We start from the raw sequence: 19356 nt of genomic DNA, 5'->3' as shown, positions 1-19356 counted from the left end.
GAAAAGAAGAACAATACTTTTCCTGTGAGTCATGTTGTTTTGAGAAGAACAGAGATAAACAAAGACCAGAGATGTGATTTCATAATGAATGAAGTTAGTGACTTAATGGCTAAGAGTAGACTAGTTTTCACTGATTCTTCATCACTACACTATCTCAGCCCTGCAGCCAAATTAATAAATGTCGTCCTTTTTCAAAGACTTAATCCACTTTAAAGTTAAGATACAACTGTTGACACTGACATTCATTACGTTGAACAAGGAGCAAGTCTGGGGGCGGAGCTGTCTGAGGAGGTGGGAGGAGCCTGTCTTGATGACAGCCTATAAGATTAAGTACAGGTGTGCACCTCTTTGCATTACCTGCAGGGGTTTTCTACTGGCCACAGTTGTTTGTCTGAGGGGAAATGTGAGTTTCTTGACTCTTATAACACTTATGTTTGCATTACCTTAATGCTTGTGTGATGTATGTTGAATTACACTGATGCACATTGTGTTAATTCTTGTCAGTAATAGCCAGGTATTTGCTCCCTATGTATTGCATTTAGTGTAAGGTGCTAATACATGGTACATATTCTTCTGTTTACATAAAACCAACCTCACCTGCCCTATCACCTGTTCCACATCTACAATAAATCACGATTGAAGTGGACTCTTTCCGTGTCTCATTGAGCTGACTGCACCTCTATAGTGTTAAACACAGTATCTGGTAACCAGCATACCCAATTACAGCCCTGACTGGTGAATATTCTACAGTCAGTGTTGTAATATTTAGAGACTCAACAACACACAAACATATCGCTGAAGTTCATCATTTGCAGTCGTATGGTCAGATAGTACATTGATAGTACATTGACTTTGGTGAGAGTACTTTCAATTTAGCTTCCGAGCAACCATTAAAATATGCACGAGATATATAATTGGTCTCAGTCATTTACATCTTCAGGTATTCCCCCTAAATGTAGATTAAATATATACATTTTCTGTTCTTTTTTAACTTTTAAGCTATGCCAGAATCTCAAAAATATAAGTGCAGTGATTCTTAATTTATAGGCCTGGTGGCCCACCAACATTTTTTCATTCACAATGCAAATTAACTCACTCACTGTGGGAATTTTTTTTTGTACTTTGAATGCAATAAAATGTCCAGCTTGCATGGGGAATAAACGTCAAAATAGACTAATGGAGCTTGGTACTCAAAAGTAGCTTATTACTTAGCATAGGAGGGACACATGTGCAGATCATTAAAGTGTAGTGTTCTTCATAACCACATGGGGGCGTCATTTATCCAATACTGCCAACACCATCTACAGTTGCTGTTTTCTCAAGTCTCCATTTCCAAGGAAAAAAATACAAGGAAATGAGTTTGGTTGAAGGAAGATTAGTAGTTTTGAATCGAAGTTTCCATCTATTCATTGTAAATGTGATTTAAAGCTTTGAGTTTTGCACAGAACTTTAGTGTCAAATTCAATCCTTGTACAAAACGTGTGGAATACTTTCCTCATAACTGCTCAGATGCGTGCTTTTCAGGTGATTAGATTGTTTTTGGATTTGTTGAATGGTACTGAGAGCATATGTCATGGCCTATGTATTCCCTGAAATCACTTAAAGTACTACTGAGTACTATTGGAGAGAATAATAACACAATAATAGTGTAAATAGCATAATAATATGCTCATCATGCCATGTGGTATTATGCAGATGGTTAGTACATGCCTCGGCAGCTCCAGTGAGGACTTGAATGGGGAGGATTAAAACCAGATGTTCATTGGGACTCAGTGGCCAGCCAATCAACAAAGGAGGGCCGTTTGGACTGTGGGAGGAGCTCCGTCTCTCCTCTGAGCTCAAGATTTATTCTAACAGGTAGTTTAAAAACCAAACGGATCAACAGCAGCCGCAGCAGCAGCAGCAGCAGCAACAAGACAGTCACCAACGAAGTATGAGCAAGGACGTTTCTTTAAAGGGTCTTATTTCAGGATATGCCCGGACGTCCCCCTCCAACATGCTGAGCAGGAAGGGGTCTTGTGCGGGGATGATGAGTGCTGCGGCCGGAGTGGACCGCAGCAGGGTCGGGGAGAGGCTGCAGGCAGCCCTGGCCGGGTTGCAGGAGCTGCATCTGCTGAAGGACAGACAGAGCGACATGGTGAGCTGGGCGCTGAGGATGGACCGAGAGAAGCCGGTCACTGCAGTCCACGCAGGCCCGGAGAGTCCCAGGATGATGGGGGCTGAGGAACAGCGGCTGGAGGCAACCTTAACAACCCTAAAGCAACAGCTGGTAGGAAGCAATTTATCTCAAAAGCCATAAAATCATTAAAATACCTCTCCGGGGCATACTGTGCAGGCAGTAGTTTGGTGTCAGCCATAATATTGTTTTTACCTTTAGTATAGTTCATATTTATAACGATGGGACTAACACCCTCATTTACTATTTTTATTGTCGTGGGAATAAAATCGTCCCTTTTGAATCTTGCCGTCAGCTGATGCTCATGTGCATACCGTCTTTAATTATTAGCAGACACACTTTCATGCTCTCAGCTGGGGGTAGGAAGTAGGATAGGTGTCATAAATCAAGGTTCACTGCGGGACCAAGAGGACTCTGAGTTGTGTACGTGCGCGCACACAGTGCATGTGCAGACTGCAGGGGGGTGCATACCGCAATCATTAACCACTAATGCCAGGGAGTATTAAAAATATATATATGGTGGCGTGTTTTTCAAAAGTGGTTAATTTGCTGTGAATGACAGTCACGAGATGCCCTTGAGTGTTGCAGAAAACTGGCTGTGTTGAGTTTTCCATGACAAGCTTTTTCCATGTGGGCTAGTGTTGTAACCCTTCACAGGAAGAGCAGGGATTAAGGTGATATGCTTGACTTTAAGTAGAATTGGGTGAATGTAAAGTAATAGGACAACATATGGTTTAAATTGTGTTTAACAATCTTGCAAAATGCTGCAGACTCACAACACCCCATATTTTAAAAGACACCACCATCTACATATAGACATAATGTTCCAGAAACACTTTACAAGAACTCTCTTTTTTTTGCCACAGTTTAAAAAGAACTCAACCAAACTGACTTGATTTTTACAAGAGAATATGACTAATTAAATAGAGTCCTCATTTTAAGAACCACTGTATCCACTGTAAATGCCCAGCCCGAGCTGCAAAACAAACAGTCTTTCATCCCAACCCCCAAGCTTTCCTCTTCTATTAGTTTACACAATGGCCAGGCCCTCGCTGTGGGGGAGAAATGAGTTACCCACCACTGCTTCTTTTATGCTCCCCCTTGTCCTGCTGGGGTTAATCATCAGCCACAGCTGAGTCGCCTTTGTTTTTCTGATGGCTGTACATTAGAGCATCTTTTATCTGAACAACAGGCCTCGTCTAAATGAAATTAAAGCACTGCCAACCTTCATCATGACTTTTCTGCTTAATATTCACCTGTACAGATACTTTATGTAACTGTATGCATGTGTGTGCGTAAACTCCTTTCCTGAGAAAATCAGTAAGACATGTCCTTTGGTTCAAGATATACCATACACATTTTAGGGGTCGACTAAAATGGGATGTGGTGTCTGTTTTACAGTCTCGTCTTCGGAAACAGGATGTAGGCCTGAAGACTCACTTGCAGCAGCTGGATCAACAGATCAGTGAGTTGAAGCTGGATGTGAGCAAGGCCTCCACAGAGCAGCTGGAGAGTGACAGCAGGCCAAGTTCAGGTGTGTATGCTAACACTTGTACAAAAAGCCCTACGGTTGTTTAACAAGTATCAAATTATCCTGCAAAGCTACCATCACAGATACCAAGAAAAACGCTCATGTGCACAATTGTTCCTGCTCTCTCCAGGTTTCTATGAGCTCAGCGATGGCGGCTCTTGCTCGTTGTCCAACTCGTGCACCTCTGTGTACAGCGAGTGTCTGTCATCCTCCCAGACAAGCCTTCTCCTCTCTCCCATGAGGCCTGCTAATTCCCACATCAGCCCGCCATCACAAGTAGACGGATGCCGCCGGCGTTCTGCTGATGAGAGCACTACCCAGACCAACCCTCTGCGGGCCACAGGCCTCCATCTTGGCAGCAGCAGGATCCGAGCGAGCACCGAAAAGGCTCGACCAAGACCTGTGTCAACAGGTAACCAAATCTCTCAATCTCTAATTTAAGAAAATTTAAGGTCTCTCGTGTCGTAATGCGAACCATGTAACTGCTGTTACTTGTATTTTGCTGCATAACATTTTTCAGTGATTTGAAAAGTTAATCTGTATTTTGTGTTGTCTTTGTGTTCATTAGGTGATCTCGATAGGATGATAGCTCAAGGACCAAGCTACTACAAATCTGTGGATGCAAAGAAACCCCCAATGTGCTCAAACGTAAAGACCTCCACTATGGACCCCAAGTTCCACAGCAACCTGGTGTCCCGCAGTGGGGCGGAAGTGTACCACTACCCGAGCCCCCTGCACGCTGTCGCTCTCCAGAGCCCAATATTTTCCCATGGGGGCGACCCAGCCACACCTGGACTTCTAGAAGGGCAAGGAGCCCTTGCAGTGAGCCGTTCTGACACCCTCCAAAGGGCACAAATGGGTTATGAGACCAAGACCCTGGGTTACATTGACAACCTCCTCCTGCGCAGCTTGAGCAAAATCCAGAGTGACACGGGCACAGAGACTCTGCAGACACACGGTGACTATAACAGGAGGCCCACTGAAGTTTTAACTGTGTTTCCTGAAGTGTCTCAGAAAGACTTGTCTGTGCTGCAGCCTCTTCCAGCTCCAACCACAGACATCACCCCACTAGATAGCTACCAGAAGAGACACTGCACGACATTCTCCAGCCAAGAGCCAGCTGATAAGGCGAATCACAATCAGTCAGTGAGAGCCCCGGAGGTTTCATACCGATACTCCTATCCTGCTGCCATGAGGGATTACAGCGCAGATGAGGTCACCACTTTATCTCTGAGGAAGAATGATAAACCGCAAGGAGAATATGCTAGTGTAGCAAGAGGCAATCCAGAGTCCGTGCCCCAAGAGAGAAAGGGCTATAGGCAAAGATCGGTGATGGCCCACAGCTCCAGCACAGAGGAGAGTCAAAGCTTTGAGATTCACGCTGGTCACACAGCTTCCCCTGAGTTTGTCCATGCCAAATTTGTCCCTGCTGGATCTCAGAGGGTCAAGGTGAGACAGGCAGACCGTAAAACCAAAGCCGTGAAACTGAGAAGAAAAGGCAGTGAGAAGCCGCGAGCAATGAGGCAGCAACTTGGCTACTCCTCTGGTGAAAGGACCAGAGAGGCCAGTGGTGGAACCAAGGGGGAACAGAGAAGATCAGGAAAAGGAAAAACTACCCAGAAATGTACCCCCTGTCACACAGAAGAGCGCAGACAGGGCTCAGGCTCTGACTCCAGCCACTGTAGCCCAGGATTCATGTACACCCACAAGGTCCATTCTAAGCCACATCCCATCCCTGCTGTTTCGAAGTCTAGCAAAAGCCGCAGACTGCAGTGCCTTGGGTACGATCAGCCTGTAGAGCAGAGGAAGAGAAGGCAGGGGGCTGCCAAATGGCCGTCCGATTTGGAGATGTTCCAGGCCTCATGTGTTCAGCGTCATATTCAGGCACCAGGGAGCATGCAGATGGTCCACAGTATGAGTGCCAAGTCAGGCCAGTGGATAGGACCTCCTCGCTCCTTCCAGTCCGCTAACCCTTTTCTCCACAATCTTAATGCCAGATACCCTCCAGCAGCTTTCAACATCTCGAGCCACTACCCACCCAGATGCGAGTCCGAGTACTCGGCCGAATGTGCCTCACTGTTTCACTCCACCATTGCTGAGAGTAGCGAGGGGGAGATGAGTGATAACACCACCAACCGCTTTGGAGATAGCGAGTCCAGCCAGAGCTCCCAGTCCTTCTCAGACTCTGACAGCAGCCTGTCCCTGGACGAGGAGGACCAGGTAGACAGCCAGGAGGAGAAAGGTCTGGTGTGGGCCGAGGCTGCTCTGGGGCCCACCGCAGCTGGACTGCCCCTCCAGCAGCTCCCACGCCCTGAGCCATCAGCCTGCCGCATCAAAGCTTCCCGGGCCCTGAAGAAGAAGATTCGTCGGTTCCAGCCGGCCTCCCTGAAGGTCATGACCCTGGTGTAAAGTTCCCCCTGGGCAGAGAACTGTTGGGACAACACAGAGGGCTGTGGGAAACGCCTTCAAAACTGTTTGGAAACCGAGTCTTTGACCTCAATTAATCATCACTGAGAAGCAGCAATTAAACAGGACTGCGTCTGTGCACTGATTGTTTTGTTAAAAGAATTTGCAATGGTTGAACATGAGGCTGTACACAAAAGTGCACTGTATAAAAGCAAATATAACACAATTCCACTTAATTTGTTAATATTTATGTTGTAATTAGGGTTTGTCATATCATCTGGCTGCATTTGACAATTTCATGGACATCTGTCATATAATTGTATGTACCTAAGAAATAAAACCAATCCAATTTCTTATTTCAAATAATTGTTTATTTTCTGTTCATTTCTTAATTTTGCCCATTGGTTAAAACCATCCATGTTTTCTTATTAGAATAAATGTATTTAATATATATTGGTATAGTTTGAGTGTTTATGAATCTTCACTTTTTCTTTTTTAGACAGCTAAAGGAATTGTTGTCCGTTAGCCTACTGAGCTAAGCACTAGCTTTGGTATTATTAGCACCCTACTTTTCAGTGAGTACGAAATGTTTACTAAATTGAATCTGTTAACTTCTCCCTTCTTCTGGTGACGATTTATCTGACATGTTTGAAAAAAATCTCCACTTAATCCTCACAAACGTCCCACTGAGGCAGATTAATTTAGCACAGATAGCGCTAACGGCTCCTTATCTGGTTTCCTGCCCAGCTGTCTGTTTAATATGGTGCGTCTTCAACAATCACCCCAGTCTCAGTCATTTAAATTTTAAGTAAACACACTTGCACTGAAGCACTAAAACACACAGTCACACTCCTACAGTTTCACAAACAGACATTAAGATGATGGCAGCAGAAGCTCAGGATTTTGAGGAGAGACCAGAGGTTTTAAAACAGTTGGTGTATATGGCAAGGATTTAGAAGGAATGACGAATGATAAGAGGCTCCTCATTTCTGAGCTGTAATGAGGAGATTAAACAGTGGGCAGCTGCACAGAGTTGCCCAATAATCTCATTTCCAAAATCTGCCTTGATATCTTTCCATTAAAATTCTTTCAAAGAAGAGGTGAGCAAAAGGGCACTCATGAAGCAGTGGAGTGACTGGCCTTCCACACATCGGCACTCTCTCTCCCGTGGTCATACATAATGCTTTCTCTCATTAGAAAGCCACTCTGACCTTAAAAGTTCCCAACTAAGAAGCTTATAGGGCCGACAAACAATTTCAGCATTTCATCAAATGTTACTTTGAAGTTTTTCTCCCTGCTGATTTAATCACAGTGAAGACCATTATTGTTAAGACCCATGGATCCTTAATTTATTAATTTTCTCTCCTTTCTAGAAATGTTCAGTTTGCCATCGAGGAAGAAAAGGCATCACTCTTTGAATATAAGTGCTCACTAAAGGGCATGTGTTAATTCAGAAGCATTTTTTTCTCTATTCATCGAACACAAGACAGGTCTAAAGGGCACAAACGCCACACATCAAAGGGATTTTTAGTTGAGAGAGTTGCTACAATTGAATCAACTCATTAGGATTTTGTACAGCCAGCTGACCTCTGTCCTCACCGAAAGAGCGACAGCGAGCTGTCGGTGGGATTAGTGCTGCTGTTTTCAACCCGGCTCAGAAGGAGCATGACATGTGCTGGACTTGTGTTTGATGTTGAGTATGGCGGGATCGTGTCGGCTTGACCTTGTGTGCTTGCTGACCTTTCCAGCTGTGGAGCTGGCTCGTCTCTGAGGGCACATCTCCCCACAAAAGAGAGGTCAGGGGCCTGGTTGTACCCTTGCAGTCTCTGGGCTTGTCTCTTTTTGTGTTCAACTTGTCTGCCATTTACTTCCTTATTAAGACTCATTGTTTGAGTCTGTTGTAAGAAGGTGAGTCCACCTGCTAGGCCCCGACTAAAATTAGTTCTTTGCAGAATAAATACATTGAATGTTTTTTTTTGCAGAAGCAGTGCCTTAACTACAAAATGTAATTGGATGATGAATAAAGCCAATTCGGCTGGGGAATGAAACCTCCGGGGGTCGAATTGGAAGCAGCAAGCTGTGCAGCAGGTGTACAGGTTCACACCTGCAAATAGGATTTGGTCATGATATTTTAGAGGGTATAACGTTGAGTGCATTGAGGGCGTAATTGAACACACTCCCTATGGATGGCTTTCAAGTCATACTGAAGGACTACAGATGTCACGTGGGATCTCATTACACAGAAGTGCTCTGACTTTGACATCATATACATGGGCAAACGGTCACAGCTAATCAAGATCAAACATTTTCAGCTGACACCACACCTGCTGATAAAAGATCTCAACTGAGGTCTTTCAACCGTAACAAAGACTCAGCCATGATTCATTTTTCACCTGGCTAGAGACCCATGAATACAGTTCTATTTTATTTATTTTTTTACTTTTATACCATTTGCATTTTACACCATAGTCCTGAGAGAAAAAGGGAAATGTGGAGTATCTAGGCAATGAAGGTACTGAGAGTGCATGGTTTAACTAGCAAACTAAAAATAACTGACTATTGGCTTCACACTCACACACAGCTTTCCTCTCCCGCTCCGTCTAAAGCGGCCTGCAGTAAAACATGCTTCTCAATGTCCAGGGAAATATAAATAGGTGGAGGTGTCATGCCAAACTACTCTGAGTAGTGGGACAGGTAAAAAGTGATGTAATACAGCAAATGCATGCCTCTGAGCCGCTTTGGACACTGATCTTATTACATGTCAGGTCACTGTGCTCCTCTTTTCTACTGGTGACATGAATCTTCTGATGATTGAAAAACATTTATTCAGGTCTCTAAAGCTAAAGTAGTCTGGAAAAAGAATTATCAAATTGTATCCTGATAACAAATCCAGTAATAGAATTAACGTCTCTGTGACAATGTGACATCCGTAAAACAAGAAAAACATTGCAAACAAACGAAAGAGAGAGCAGAAAATGGAGTTGAAATAACAATGGGTGTGCCGCAGACGGGTGTTAATTAAACTTTGGCTTGGTTCACATTCGGTCACAGTTGGAGGTGGGGCTCTCCTCTTGTGTGTGAATGAGGTAATCCTAAAACCCATCACGCACCAGCCCTTCAGTCTGTCTCCATGTTCAAAACACATACTACCTCATCAAGCTTCCTGTGTTTTCTTTCTTCATCGTGGTCGGCCTTCAGCAGCATGTAATACTCAGAGATTTTATGCCTCTGCACCAGCGACAGCCGTGGCATTATGTTTTCAGGTTGTCCGTCCGTCCGGTCCACCCTCGTGAACACAATATCTTAGGAACACCTGGAGCGAATTTCTTCAAATTACGCAAAAATGTCCACTCGGACTTAGTTGTGAGCAGATTCAATTTTGGAGGTCAAAGGTCAAGGTGACTGTGATCTCACGTCCGTCCCATTCTCGTGAAACTGATATCTCGGGAACGCCTCTTCAAATTTTGCACAAACATCCATATCGACTCAAAGATGAACTGATTATAGGCCGGCAGTCAAAGGTCACTGTAACTTTACGAAACATGTTTTTGATCATAACTTACAAATTAACTGGCTAATTCTGCCAATTTCACTCAAATGTTTAATAGGATAAAATGATTAGGTGATTTTGTATTTTGTAAAGACATGAATGTAAATTGTAACTTGACTGGTTGGCTACTTGAGGCGGAAGACACATTGAGTTGCAGACATATTCAGTCGTTGGCACATGAAGCTACAAACAGCGGCTAAACAGCGGCTAAACAGCATTTTTGTGGACTGTAAACTACATGGCAAAGTGTATTGAATTTATATTGTCTACACCAACAATATAGTACTTTAGTCTATAGTGAAACAACTAGGATTTACCCAGCTCCTCTGCAACCCTTTGCATGGGGGATGGGCTCTATAGTGTGTGAGGTGGCTTTTGTCCCTTTGCTTACTGTACATATGAATGGGGCTGGACAGGAATGTCCAACCTCATGAATGTCAATTGTCTGAGGCCTGAGTTAAAGAGCAGGCTTCTCTGGTTGTGCAGAAGAGAACAATAGAGATAGAGAACGGCGAGATGAGATAGAAAGGGAAGGAAATGAGCAGGAAGAGATGAGCTACTGGAGGACAAGTGTGAAAGATTGAGAGCAAGACAGAGCATGAAGATGAGCAAAATGGAGAAAAAGACACAGGGAGACATGATGTTCAACTCCTGCGAGGCTTAGCTGGCCCTTCCTCGACCACCACCTGCCCTTCTTTAAGCACATCCTGTCATTTAATGCCTAATCCCTTCATTCACTCCACTGTGTTTACTAACCATTGTCTCAACCCTCTTCAAGCTGTGGTCAAGAGGTGGTTCAAAAGTTCGCAGTGTATGGGGAGCACGCACTCACTGCAGCATAGGGCATTGTGAGTTTGCTCGCTCCTGCCAAGCAATTGTCTGAGGCAGAGAGAAATCCCTGTGCATGCAAGTGAAGGAGTCTTTGGGCTCTAGCTTTTGAGGCCACCATCAGTTACTTTATTTGACATTACCAAACTAATATTTGGGGACAGATAATTGGACTACAGTGCACTGTAATATACCCTGTATTACAAATACAAGAAAGTGTTATTCATTTTAATCCACACACATGTTTGACAACAACATACTGTTATAAAGAATGCAACTTGATTTTTGAATCATTGCCTATTCTAAATACCACATCATTTAATATGGCTAGGTATAATTGAGCTAAATGCTAACATTAGCATACTAACATGCTCACAGTGACACAAAAATGTTAGTTGGTGTAATGTTTACTATGTTCACCATATTAGCTCAGTGTGTTAGCACACTGACATTGGCTTATTAACAGTGCAACACAGCTGGGGCTGATGTGAGTTATTTAGCAGGCATTTGGTTCTAAACCAAAGTATTAAACAAGTTTAAATTTTGATTTCCAGGTGATCACCAATGTCATTACAGTTATTATTATCACCCTGAGGGGAAAATGAATGTTTGTACAAATTCTATCACAATAGTTGTTGATGTGGATCAAAGTCAATGGATCACCTAAGTGATTAGAATTCATCCTCTGGGGACCAGGAATGTCCGTTCAAAACACCATCTCTATATACTGTGGGTACGGAAAGTATTCAGACCCCTTTAAATTTTTCACTCTTTGTTTCATTGCAGCCATTTGCTAAAATCAAAAAAGTTCATTTTATTTCTCATTAATGTACACTCAGCACCCCATCTTGACAGAAAAAAACAGAAATGTAGAAATTTTTGCAAATTTATTAAAAAAGAAAAACTGAAATATCACATAGTCATAAGTATTCAGACCCTTTGCTCAGTATTGAGTAGAAGCACCCTTTTGAGCTAGTACAGCCATGAGTCTTCTTGGGAATGATGCAACAAGTTTTTCACACCTGGATTTGGGGATCCTCTGCCATTCTTCCTTGCAGATCCTCTCCAGTTCCGTCAGGTTGGATGGCGAACGTTGGTGGACAGCCATTTTCAGGTCTCTCCAGAGATGCTCAATTGGGTTTAGGTCAGGGCTCTGGCTGGGCCAGTCAAGAATGGTCACAGAGTTGTTCCGAAGCCACTCCTTTGTTATTTTAGCTGTGTGCTTAGGGTCATTGTCTTGTTGGAAGGTGAACCTTCGGCCCAGTCTGAGGTCCAGAGCACTCTGGAAGAGGTTTTCTTCCAGGATATCTCTGTACTTGGCCGCATTCATCTTTCCTTCAATTGCAACCAGTCGTCCTGTCCCTGCAGCTGAAAAACACCCCCATAGCATGATGCTGCCACCACCATGTTTCACTGTTGGGATTGTATTGGGCAGGTGATGAGCAGTGCCTGGTTTTATCCACACATACCGCTTAGAATTAACGCCAAAAAGTTCAATCTTGGTCTCATCAGACCACAGAATCTTATTTCTCATAGTCTGGGAGTCCTTCATGTGTTTTTTGGCAAACTCTATGCGGGCTTTCATATGTCTTGCACTGAGGAGAGGCTTCCGTCGGGCCACTCTGCCATAAAGCCCCGACTGGTGGAGGGCTGCAGTGATAGTTGACTTTGTGGAACTTTCTCCCATCTCCCTACTGCATCTCTGGAGCTCAGCCACAGTGATCTTTGGGTTCTTCTTCACCTCTCTCACCAAGGCTCTTCTTCCACGATTGCTCAGTTTGGCTGGACGGCCAGGTCTAGGAAGAGTTCTGGTCGTCCCAAACTTCTTCCATCGGGCGTCGTGCTCAAGAGGTTAAGGATTATGGAGGCCACTGTGCTCTTAGGAACCTTGAGTGCTGCAGAAATTCTTTTGTAACCTTGGCCAGATCTGTGCCTTGCCACAATTCTGTCTCTGAGCTCCTTGGGCAGTTCCTTCGACCTCATGATTCTCATTTGCTCTGACATGCACTGTGAGCTGTAAGGTCTTATATAGACAGGTGTGTGCCTTTCCTAATCAAGTCCAATCAGTTTAATTAAACACAGCTGGACTCCAATGAAGGAGTAGAACCATCTCAAGGAGGATCAGAAGAAATGGACAGCATGTGCGTTAAATATGAGTGTCACAGCAAAGGGTCTGAATACTTATGACCATGTGATATTTCAGTTTTTCTTTTTTAATAAATTTGCAAAAACTTCTACATTTCTGTTTTTTTCTGTCAAGATGGGGTGCTGAGTGTACATTAATGAGAAATAAAATGAACTTTTTTGATTTTAGCAAATGGCTGCAATGAAACAAAGAGTGAAAAATTTAAAGGGGTCTGAATACTTTCCGTACCCACTGTATATAGCTAAAAATGACTCTTGTGTTTGATTATATGAGTGCTCACCGATAAGACAGCAGGAAGAGCAGAAAACAGGAGGCACACATGCTCTCACAACTTAAAACAGTTAAGCCACATGATTAGAGAAATGAGTGGGATCTGAAAAAAATAACTGTAGTAATTCGGTAATCCTCAAAATGTGTGAATTTACTCTTATTTGGCTGAAACATGTTGGTGCTACTTTAGCCTCAAACTTTATAAAAACAGTCTAGCCGTCTCTCGTATGCAAAAATAATTACTCTGCAATCTCCCTGAAGCTCACTGGGATTCTACCCAAAGTGTGCAATTTCCAAAGGAGGACATGAGTTCATGCGGAACAGTGGCAAGTGCATTTGTGAGGAAGTTTCAGATGAATACATGGTGTTTCCCCTTTTATCAGTCCCAGTGTCTCTGTAAGGACGTCCTGGCTGTTTTATGAGCAGGATGTCCTGTGTCAGCTCAGAAGACTGGCTCTCTTTTGTCAAGCCTCAGGCTCTAAACTACTAAATTGAACTGCCCCAGCCCCACATATCCTCTGAGAGCTGTAACTATCTTGCTTTATCTTGATTTTTTTTCTACAGTGGGGATTGTCAACTGGCTCACCAACAAAGCCACCAGTCCTCATTATGAACAAAAACAAGCCTCGACTCTGAAGTGGTGTGAGCTCTGAAGGGGGACATCAAAAGAGCGTGGAGAGTGACAGCTGGTCCTCCTCTTGGTCAGGCCCCCTGATAAGATCAGAGTGACAGGAGAACATGGGACCCAACAGGTACCTCCCTCCTGCTCCAGCACCCTCCTTGCTGCTCCCATATGGCCACTAACAAATCCCCCACCAACCAACATTTTGACTCCCCTTTGCCTCCTAAAAGTTGAAAGCATGTATTTATTTTCTTCAACTATAAAGCTACACGAGCATTCTATCTTTCTTTTCTAGCTATCTACTTATCACCTCCACAATATTTGCCTGCCCTTCATGTGTGACTGCTCTCCTCTACAAGATGTCATAAACCCGTTGGAAGTGTGTTCACAATGACCACTTTAAAGCTGGGGCTTCCTACCACTCTAATGGACTCTAGTCTAACGGCCGTAAAAAAGGTTTTAGACTTTCGGCAAAGAGTCACGCTTGTCTATTTCTATTGCGTGTGCTCCAGTTAAAAGACGGGCTCAGCTGGCATGTCTGAAAGGGTCAATATTCTATTAATTTTATGAGAAGAAAACTGTTTGGCAGGTTCACAGTTTTATGGCCCCTCTTCCTCCTCTTTTACGTACATGGTTTTCCTTTTTAAACAGCGTCTTTAATTGCTTCATTGTGATGTAGGAAAAATATATATAATCAGTGTGAAAATGATGAAAGAAATCACATGTACACTTTCTTTTTTCCAAAGCATGGTACGCTGTCCAATTAAATTGTATTCAGCTGGGGGACATGGCTTATTATGGGGCAAACTGCAGCATTTCCTTGGGGTCAGTAGTTTGCTGTATGTTTTTGTTTACCTTTGTCTCCCAGGTATAGTTAGTGGTTGACTTGCGCTCCCCCATCTGAGACAGGTCCCAGCTCGCAGATGCTGTGGAAAGGATCCAACGGTGAGGAATTGTGGAAGATAATAAGGCTCTTTCCTCAACAAACCCTGACTCGAAGTACAGTCTATCTCCTTTCGATCCTGTTTTGTTATCTTAGTCTCTGTTTCACAGCTGTTGTTTTTCTGTTGTTCTGGCATGTCAAGGCAAAAAAAAGCAAACAAACACGAAACTGCAGCGCAGGCAAATGTAATTTCAGCCGGCTCCACTAGCACATTGCGGGACACCCTGAGGTCTTATCTCTGCACAGGGGTCAGGGGTCATGCGGCAAACAGACTGATCCTCCATGCAGTATCATTCTCTCAACCCATAGGAAACACAATGAGGACAGACAGGTTCAAACAGCTGTCACCGTGAGACTAACCAGGACCAGTTTAGTTGATCATAATTGGTATAAAAGCATGCATGACTTAAAAGGCATGCTTCGACACATGGAAATTAATATTGGCAAGCATGCAAACCAAGTCATTATCAGGGAGGGACATTTTACACCAAAATGTTTAGAGGTCTATGTCATGTGAAACTTGATAATTTCAAGCTCAAGAGGGCAAAAGTTTGAAATGATGCATGGTATAGTCGTTTGTGTATGTTATACTGATGAATGGGTCTTTGAAACATGAAACAAAAGCAACTGATGGGGGAGGGCAGACCTTAACCCTTTGTACAGGGGCATTAAGGAAAGTTGAAGGGGAAGGCTTACAGACAAGAAATGGATCTTGTTGTGTGCAGGGGTAAGAGGTATTAAGAAAGGATTTATGTGAGGGGTATCTGGGTTGAACAATTAAAATGTAATTGGCAATCTGTTGTATTGTCTGTAATTAGTTGGTGTTTCAATAAAAACTAAAAGGATAAGATTTATCAGTCGAGGGCAATGCAACATACCATTCTCTTCATTAATGCTGTTGATTTTCACTGGGTGGACTGTGTTTTCACAGTGGTTCCTAAAGGCAACATATGGCAAGCCTTCCTTTATCTGCTGCAGGCTGTTAGCACCACAGCTTCCTGGCATAAATATGTTAAAAGGGTGGCAACTGAACTTCCCTTTATGGCTCTTAACATAAACATTAACACCTGACAGTGAATGTGCTCAAAGATAAACAGAAATTAGTATTTTGCTCCAGTGGCAAAGATGAAGGGACTTCTGAAGAAATCAAGCTGGCCATGGCTAATATTTCATCATGTTAACAGCCAGCAGAGAATTAGATAAATCTTCAAAAATCTGGACCACAGCTCTGTGAAAGCCCCCAGAGGCCTGGATGATGGCATGTGGATGATATGTTTATATGTGGTGTGTACCGAGGCAGTAAATCACCACAGGCCTGCAGTATAAGGGAGGGTGACAGTCTATCTGGGGCCACATGTGTTTTTAGAGAGAAGGGGGCTAGTTTGGGGGTAAACTCTGTCACTTTGAGAGAGGATGACCTGGCAGGTTTGACCCCGGAGTTCCTTTGAACTGGACAACCCAGGGTGACACTCTAGGCCAGTTTGTTGAGGGATTTGCACATGAAGGACAGAGGATTTCGAAGATATCAGAAACGGACTGCAACTGGGATCCCCCTTTTTTTCTCTTTGTCACATGTCTTACATTAAAATAGAAACAGATGAGGTTCATATAAATCACAAGAGCATTCTTTTGGAAAATAGATATGAGTGTGTTTTTACCCGTATACTAATGAGGTCAAGGTTTGACATCAAAGCACTGTTGAAACTCTGTCTTACTTTAGTTAAGCATGTGCTGATTTGGCAATGATAGGCCTTGGCTATCTTGGCTAGCACAGTTCACAGTAAAACACCCACGTAACAAAACTAATTTCTCCAGAGAAAGGCCAAACAGAATGTTGCATTTAAAAGTCAAAGCTATCTTACGCTCATCAACATACAGAAGTATCTGAGCAAGTTAGTTGTTTTATGGCTATCCACTCTAAATGTACCTCCACCAGCATGTGTAGTTAACCCTGCTGAAACGGATGCTGTCTAACAGTATATATAAGCATGCAGTATATAAGCTGCTCTATTAAAACTGTACATAGTGAGCATAGAATCAGCGGCTACATGACAGGGTTATTAATAGAACATGTTCATTATATGGTATTGATAAAATCAGCGGAAAAGTGTGTAAAAGAGCCATAAAACAATTGCTAGTACAAAGTACTGAAAGCCAGAGGCTTGTGGAACATTTTGAACATATCAAGCAAACATCAGCTAAAAGCAGCTCTATTTTTCCAGGTGCCAGATTTCTAACAGTATAGGTTAGTGATATTCTTTATGCTAAGGTAGTGTGTTGTTCTCAGTACAAACCAACAATTATACTTTCCGTGGGAACACGGCAAAATATGGTCTCAGTGAGGATTATGTAGTCACGCTACCTCATGGCGCCACTTAACAAATGCCATAATCATTAAATAAACAAGACAAAAGATGACAGACTGGGTGACACAGGCCTCAGAGGCTCCTGTCAGGCTGCTCTCCAGCAGCCGTCGGCCCTCATTTAGTACAGTTTGACACCACCCCACTCATGGCTCAACAGCGGATCTATTCTATTGATTAGTGCTGGGTGTGCTCTAGTTGGATCAATGCCCATGTTCTTTCACTGCTCTTTACGATCTGCACCAAAAGCATATCCCCCCTCAGTGAGATCGATGACAGCGAAGACATCCGCTGCAGGATGGGCATATGGATGTGGATTTCCTCTTCTCTGGTCATTGAAGCTATTAAAGCCAAAAGAAAAAAAGATGGAAAGAAAGAGAGGGATGAGGTAGAGACAGCTTGGGAGAAAAAAGGTCCAGCTTTGATGACGGCTCTGTGTGGATCTGGCGTCCAGATGACCTGTGCTTGCAGAGCAGATTAGTCTTGACAGTTGTTTCTGGAGTTTCTTGTGAAGGGGTAATCTTAAACTGTCTGGAGATCCTCCTCGGCCATGCAACGTTAAGGCCAGAGCAGATAGGCTGTGTAAAAAAACCACAGATGAGTTCTCCGAGCCTTATCTCAAGACTCCAGTGTAAAGGTCTGTGGAGCAGATTAGGGTATTTACATTTAGTTGAGATTTTTATCCTGACATTCCTTCAAAATTAGGCATGCTGTTCGAGCCAAGGGTGGATTCCTGTCTCACATGGATTCTGTGTCCCTGCAGTGAGAGGCTTCTTATTTTGGTGGTGTGACAGACAGTGCATAAGCTAAAGCTTCACGACCTCGCACAGAAGGGCACTGCTTGGGCATATCTCAGTGTGTATCCACCTAACAAACACCCCGGCTCTCCAGGAGATCCACTATGTGTTGTCATGGCAGTCCTCCAAGCACAGTAGGGATGTATTTAGGGGCTTTGTATTTCCTGTGTTTACCAAGTGTCTTGGGCAATCCTGCAGTGAGGCACAGGATGCTGGTCTCCACAATGGCAGCAGTGAAGTCTTTGGTTCCTCCATGGAGGAACAACATACAGGCAGAGAAGGGAAGCTAATCTTAGATGGACTGAGCTTTTATGTCACTTCTCCTTCATACTGGCTAGAATGCTAATGCTCTTCGTTGTTACCCTTCTTCCTCATCACATCAGTAGGCCGGACTCAACATTTGGCACATTCTTTTACGCAGAGGTTAGGACATCTCTCTGTGCCATAAGTGGATTTGTAAACCAGGAAACCGGGCTGTATTTATAGAAGAATCAGCCAGAGGACAGTAATCTGACCTGTTTTAGCCTGACAGCTAATATAGCCAACAGCTTTCTGGGCTGGAGGTGTAAGTGGCTTTTCCAGGTGTGAGATCAACTTCCCAAACGTTCCTTCTCACTAAGAACACATATTCACCAGTAATGGGCCACTGTAAATCTCTGATGTTCCATTGAGCTTGCTCGAGTGGTGGTGGGGTAACTATTGTCATTAATCACCTATTGTTAACATCAGCTCAATTAAGAAGTGATGTGTGCTGGTGTTTAGCGTAATGAAAGGCCAGACCTGCTAATTTTTGGATGAAAAGACCTTTACTGGGAGCCATTTTGGTGACACACGAGTCAATATGGTGGCTTGTTAGCTCTTAGACGAAATACTTACCATGGATAAGATATTCGTTTCTCTCTTATTGTGTAAATAAAACAAAATAAATTCTCGACTGCAAAGCTAGCAGTGTAGCTCAAGGGATGACAATGCCTGTTTGTTGTTTAGTTTTAACACTATTAGATTAATTGCAATGACATTCATGTTCCCCAGAGGATGAATCCTATCAGCTTTGTTGTTAGCATCAACAATAAACATTATACCTGCCAAACATCAGCATGCTGTTGAAAATAAATGTTGAAAGTAATGCCAATTAGATAGTATAGAAGCTAAGTCAGATGAGGAAAATAAAGAGAAGAGTGTGAACAGAAGAGAAAGAAATTCAGTTCAAAGAGTCGTCAGCTGACTTTTACTTCACTACACATTCCTAGTGCTCTGCCATTTCCTCATAGCAAATCTGACATCGCAGCCCCATGCAGAGTTCATCCCTGGATGAGTTTGTTGTCTAATGAGGAGCTTAGATTCAGACCCATTACTTCACCACTGTCCAGGGCCTGTCGTTCCCATCATTTTGTTCAGCCTTTCTGCTCTTGCCTTCTTTCTACTTTACTGTTCAAAGTGGACTGAAAAGCACGCACATCAAACTGGAGTCACTTTACACTCAGAAGTGCCTAGTCATTATAAATTGAGTATTGTTGAGTCTTCACAGGGTGATGCAAGAGGAGATTGAACTTTATTAGCCTCAGGCCACATCATAACACCACTGAACTGGCTGAATTCCTGATTTAACACGATTTGCTGTCAGTATAAGTATGCAGGAATAGGAGGACCTTGTTTCAATACATTATCATCAAAATTAACTAATAAAGGAAAGGGATATGTTCCATCACACTGTAGATTTATCA

General features: G+C 43.3%; 1 protein-coding gene across 1 annotated transcript; it reads left to right on the top strand.

Moving 5' to 3' along the window:
* The first annotated feature begins 1996 nt into the window (after nucleotides 1–1996).
* dact2 (dishevelled-binding antagonist of beta-catenin 2) lies at nucleotides 1997–6389 on the top strand. Its single transcript, XM_076077338.1, has 4 exons — nucleotides 1997–2269; nucleotides 3578–3710; nucleotides 3838–4119; nucleotides 4276–6389. Exons 1-4 carry the CDS (start codon nucleotides 1997–1999, stop codon nucleotides 6114–6116), a joined length of 2529 nt encoding a protein of 842 aa, XP_075933453.1. The 3' UTR covers nucleotides 6117–6389.
* The last annotated feature ends 12967 nt before the right edge of the window (nucleotides 6390–19356 follow it).

Source organism: Anarhichas minor, unplaced genomic scaffold, assembly GCF_050575085.1.
Source record: "Anarhichas minor isolate MPS153535 unplaced genomic scaffold, ASM5057508v1 ptg000058l, whole genome shotgun sequence".
NCBI classification, from domain to species: Eukaryota; Metazoa; Chordata; class Actinopteri; order Perciformes; family Anarhichadidae; genus Anarhichas; species Anarhichas minor.
The sequence above is the reverse complement of the archived record's forward strand: the minus strand, read 5'-3'. Positions and strand labels throughout refer to the sequence as shown.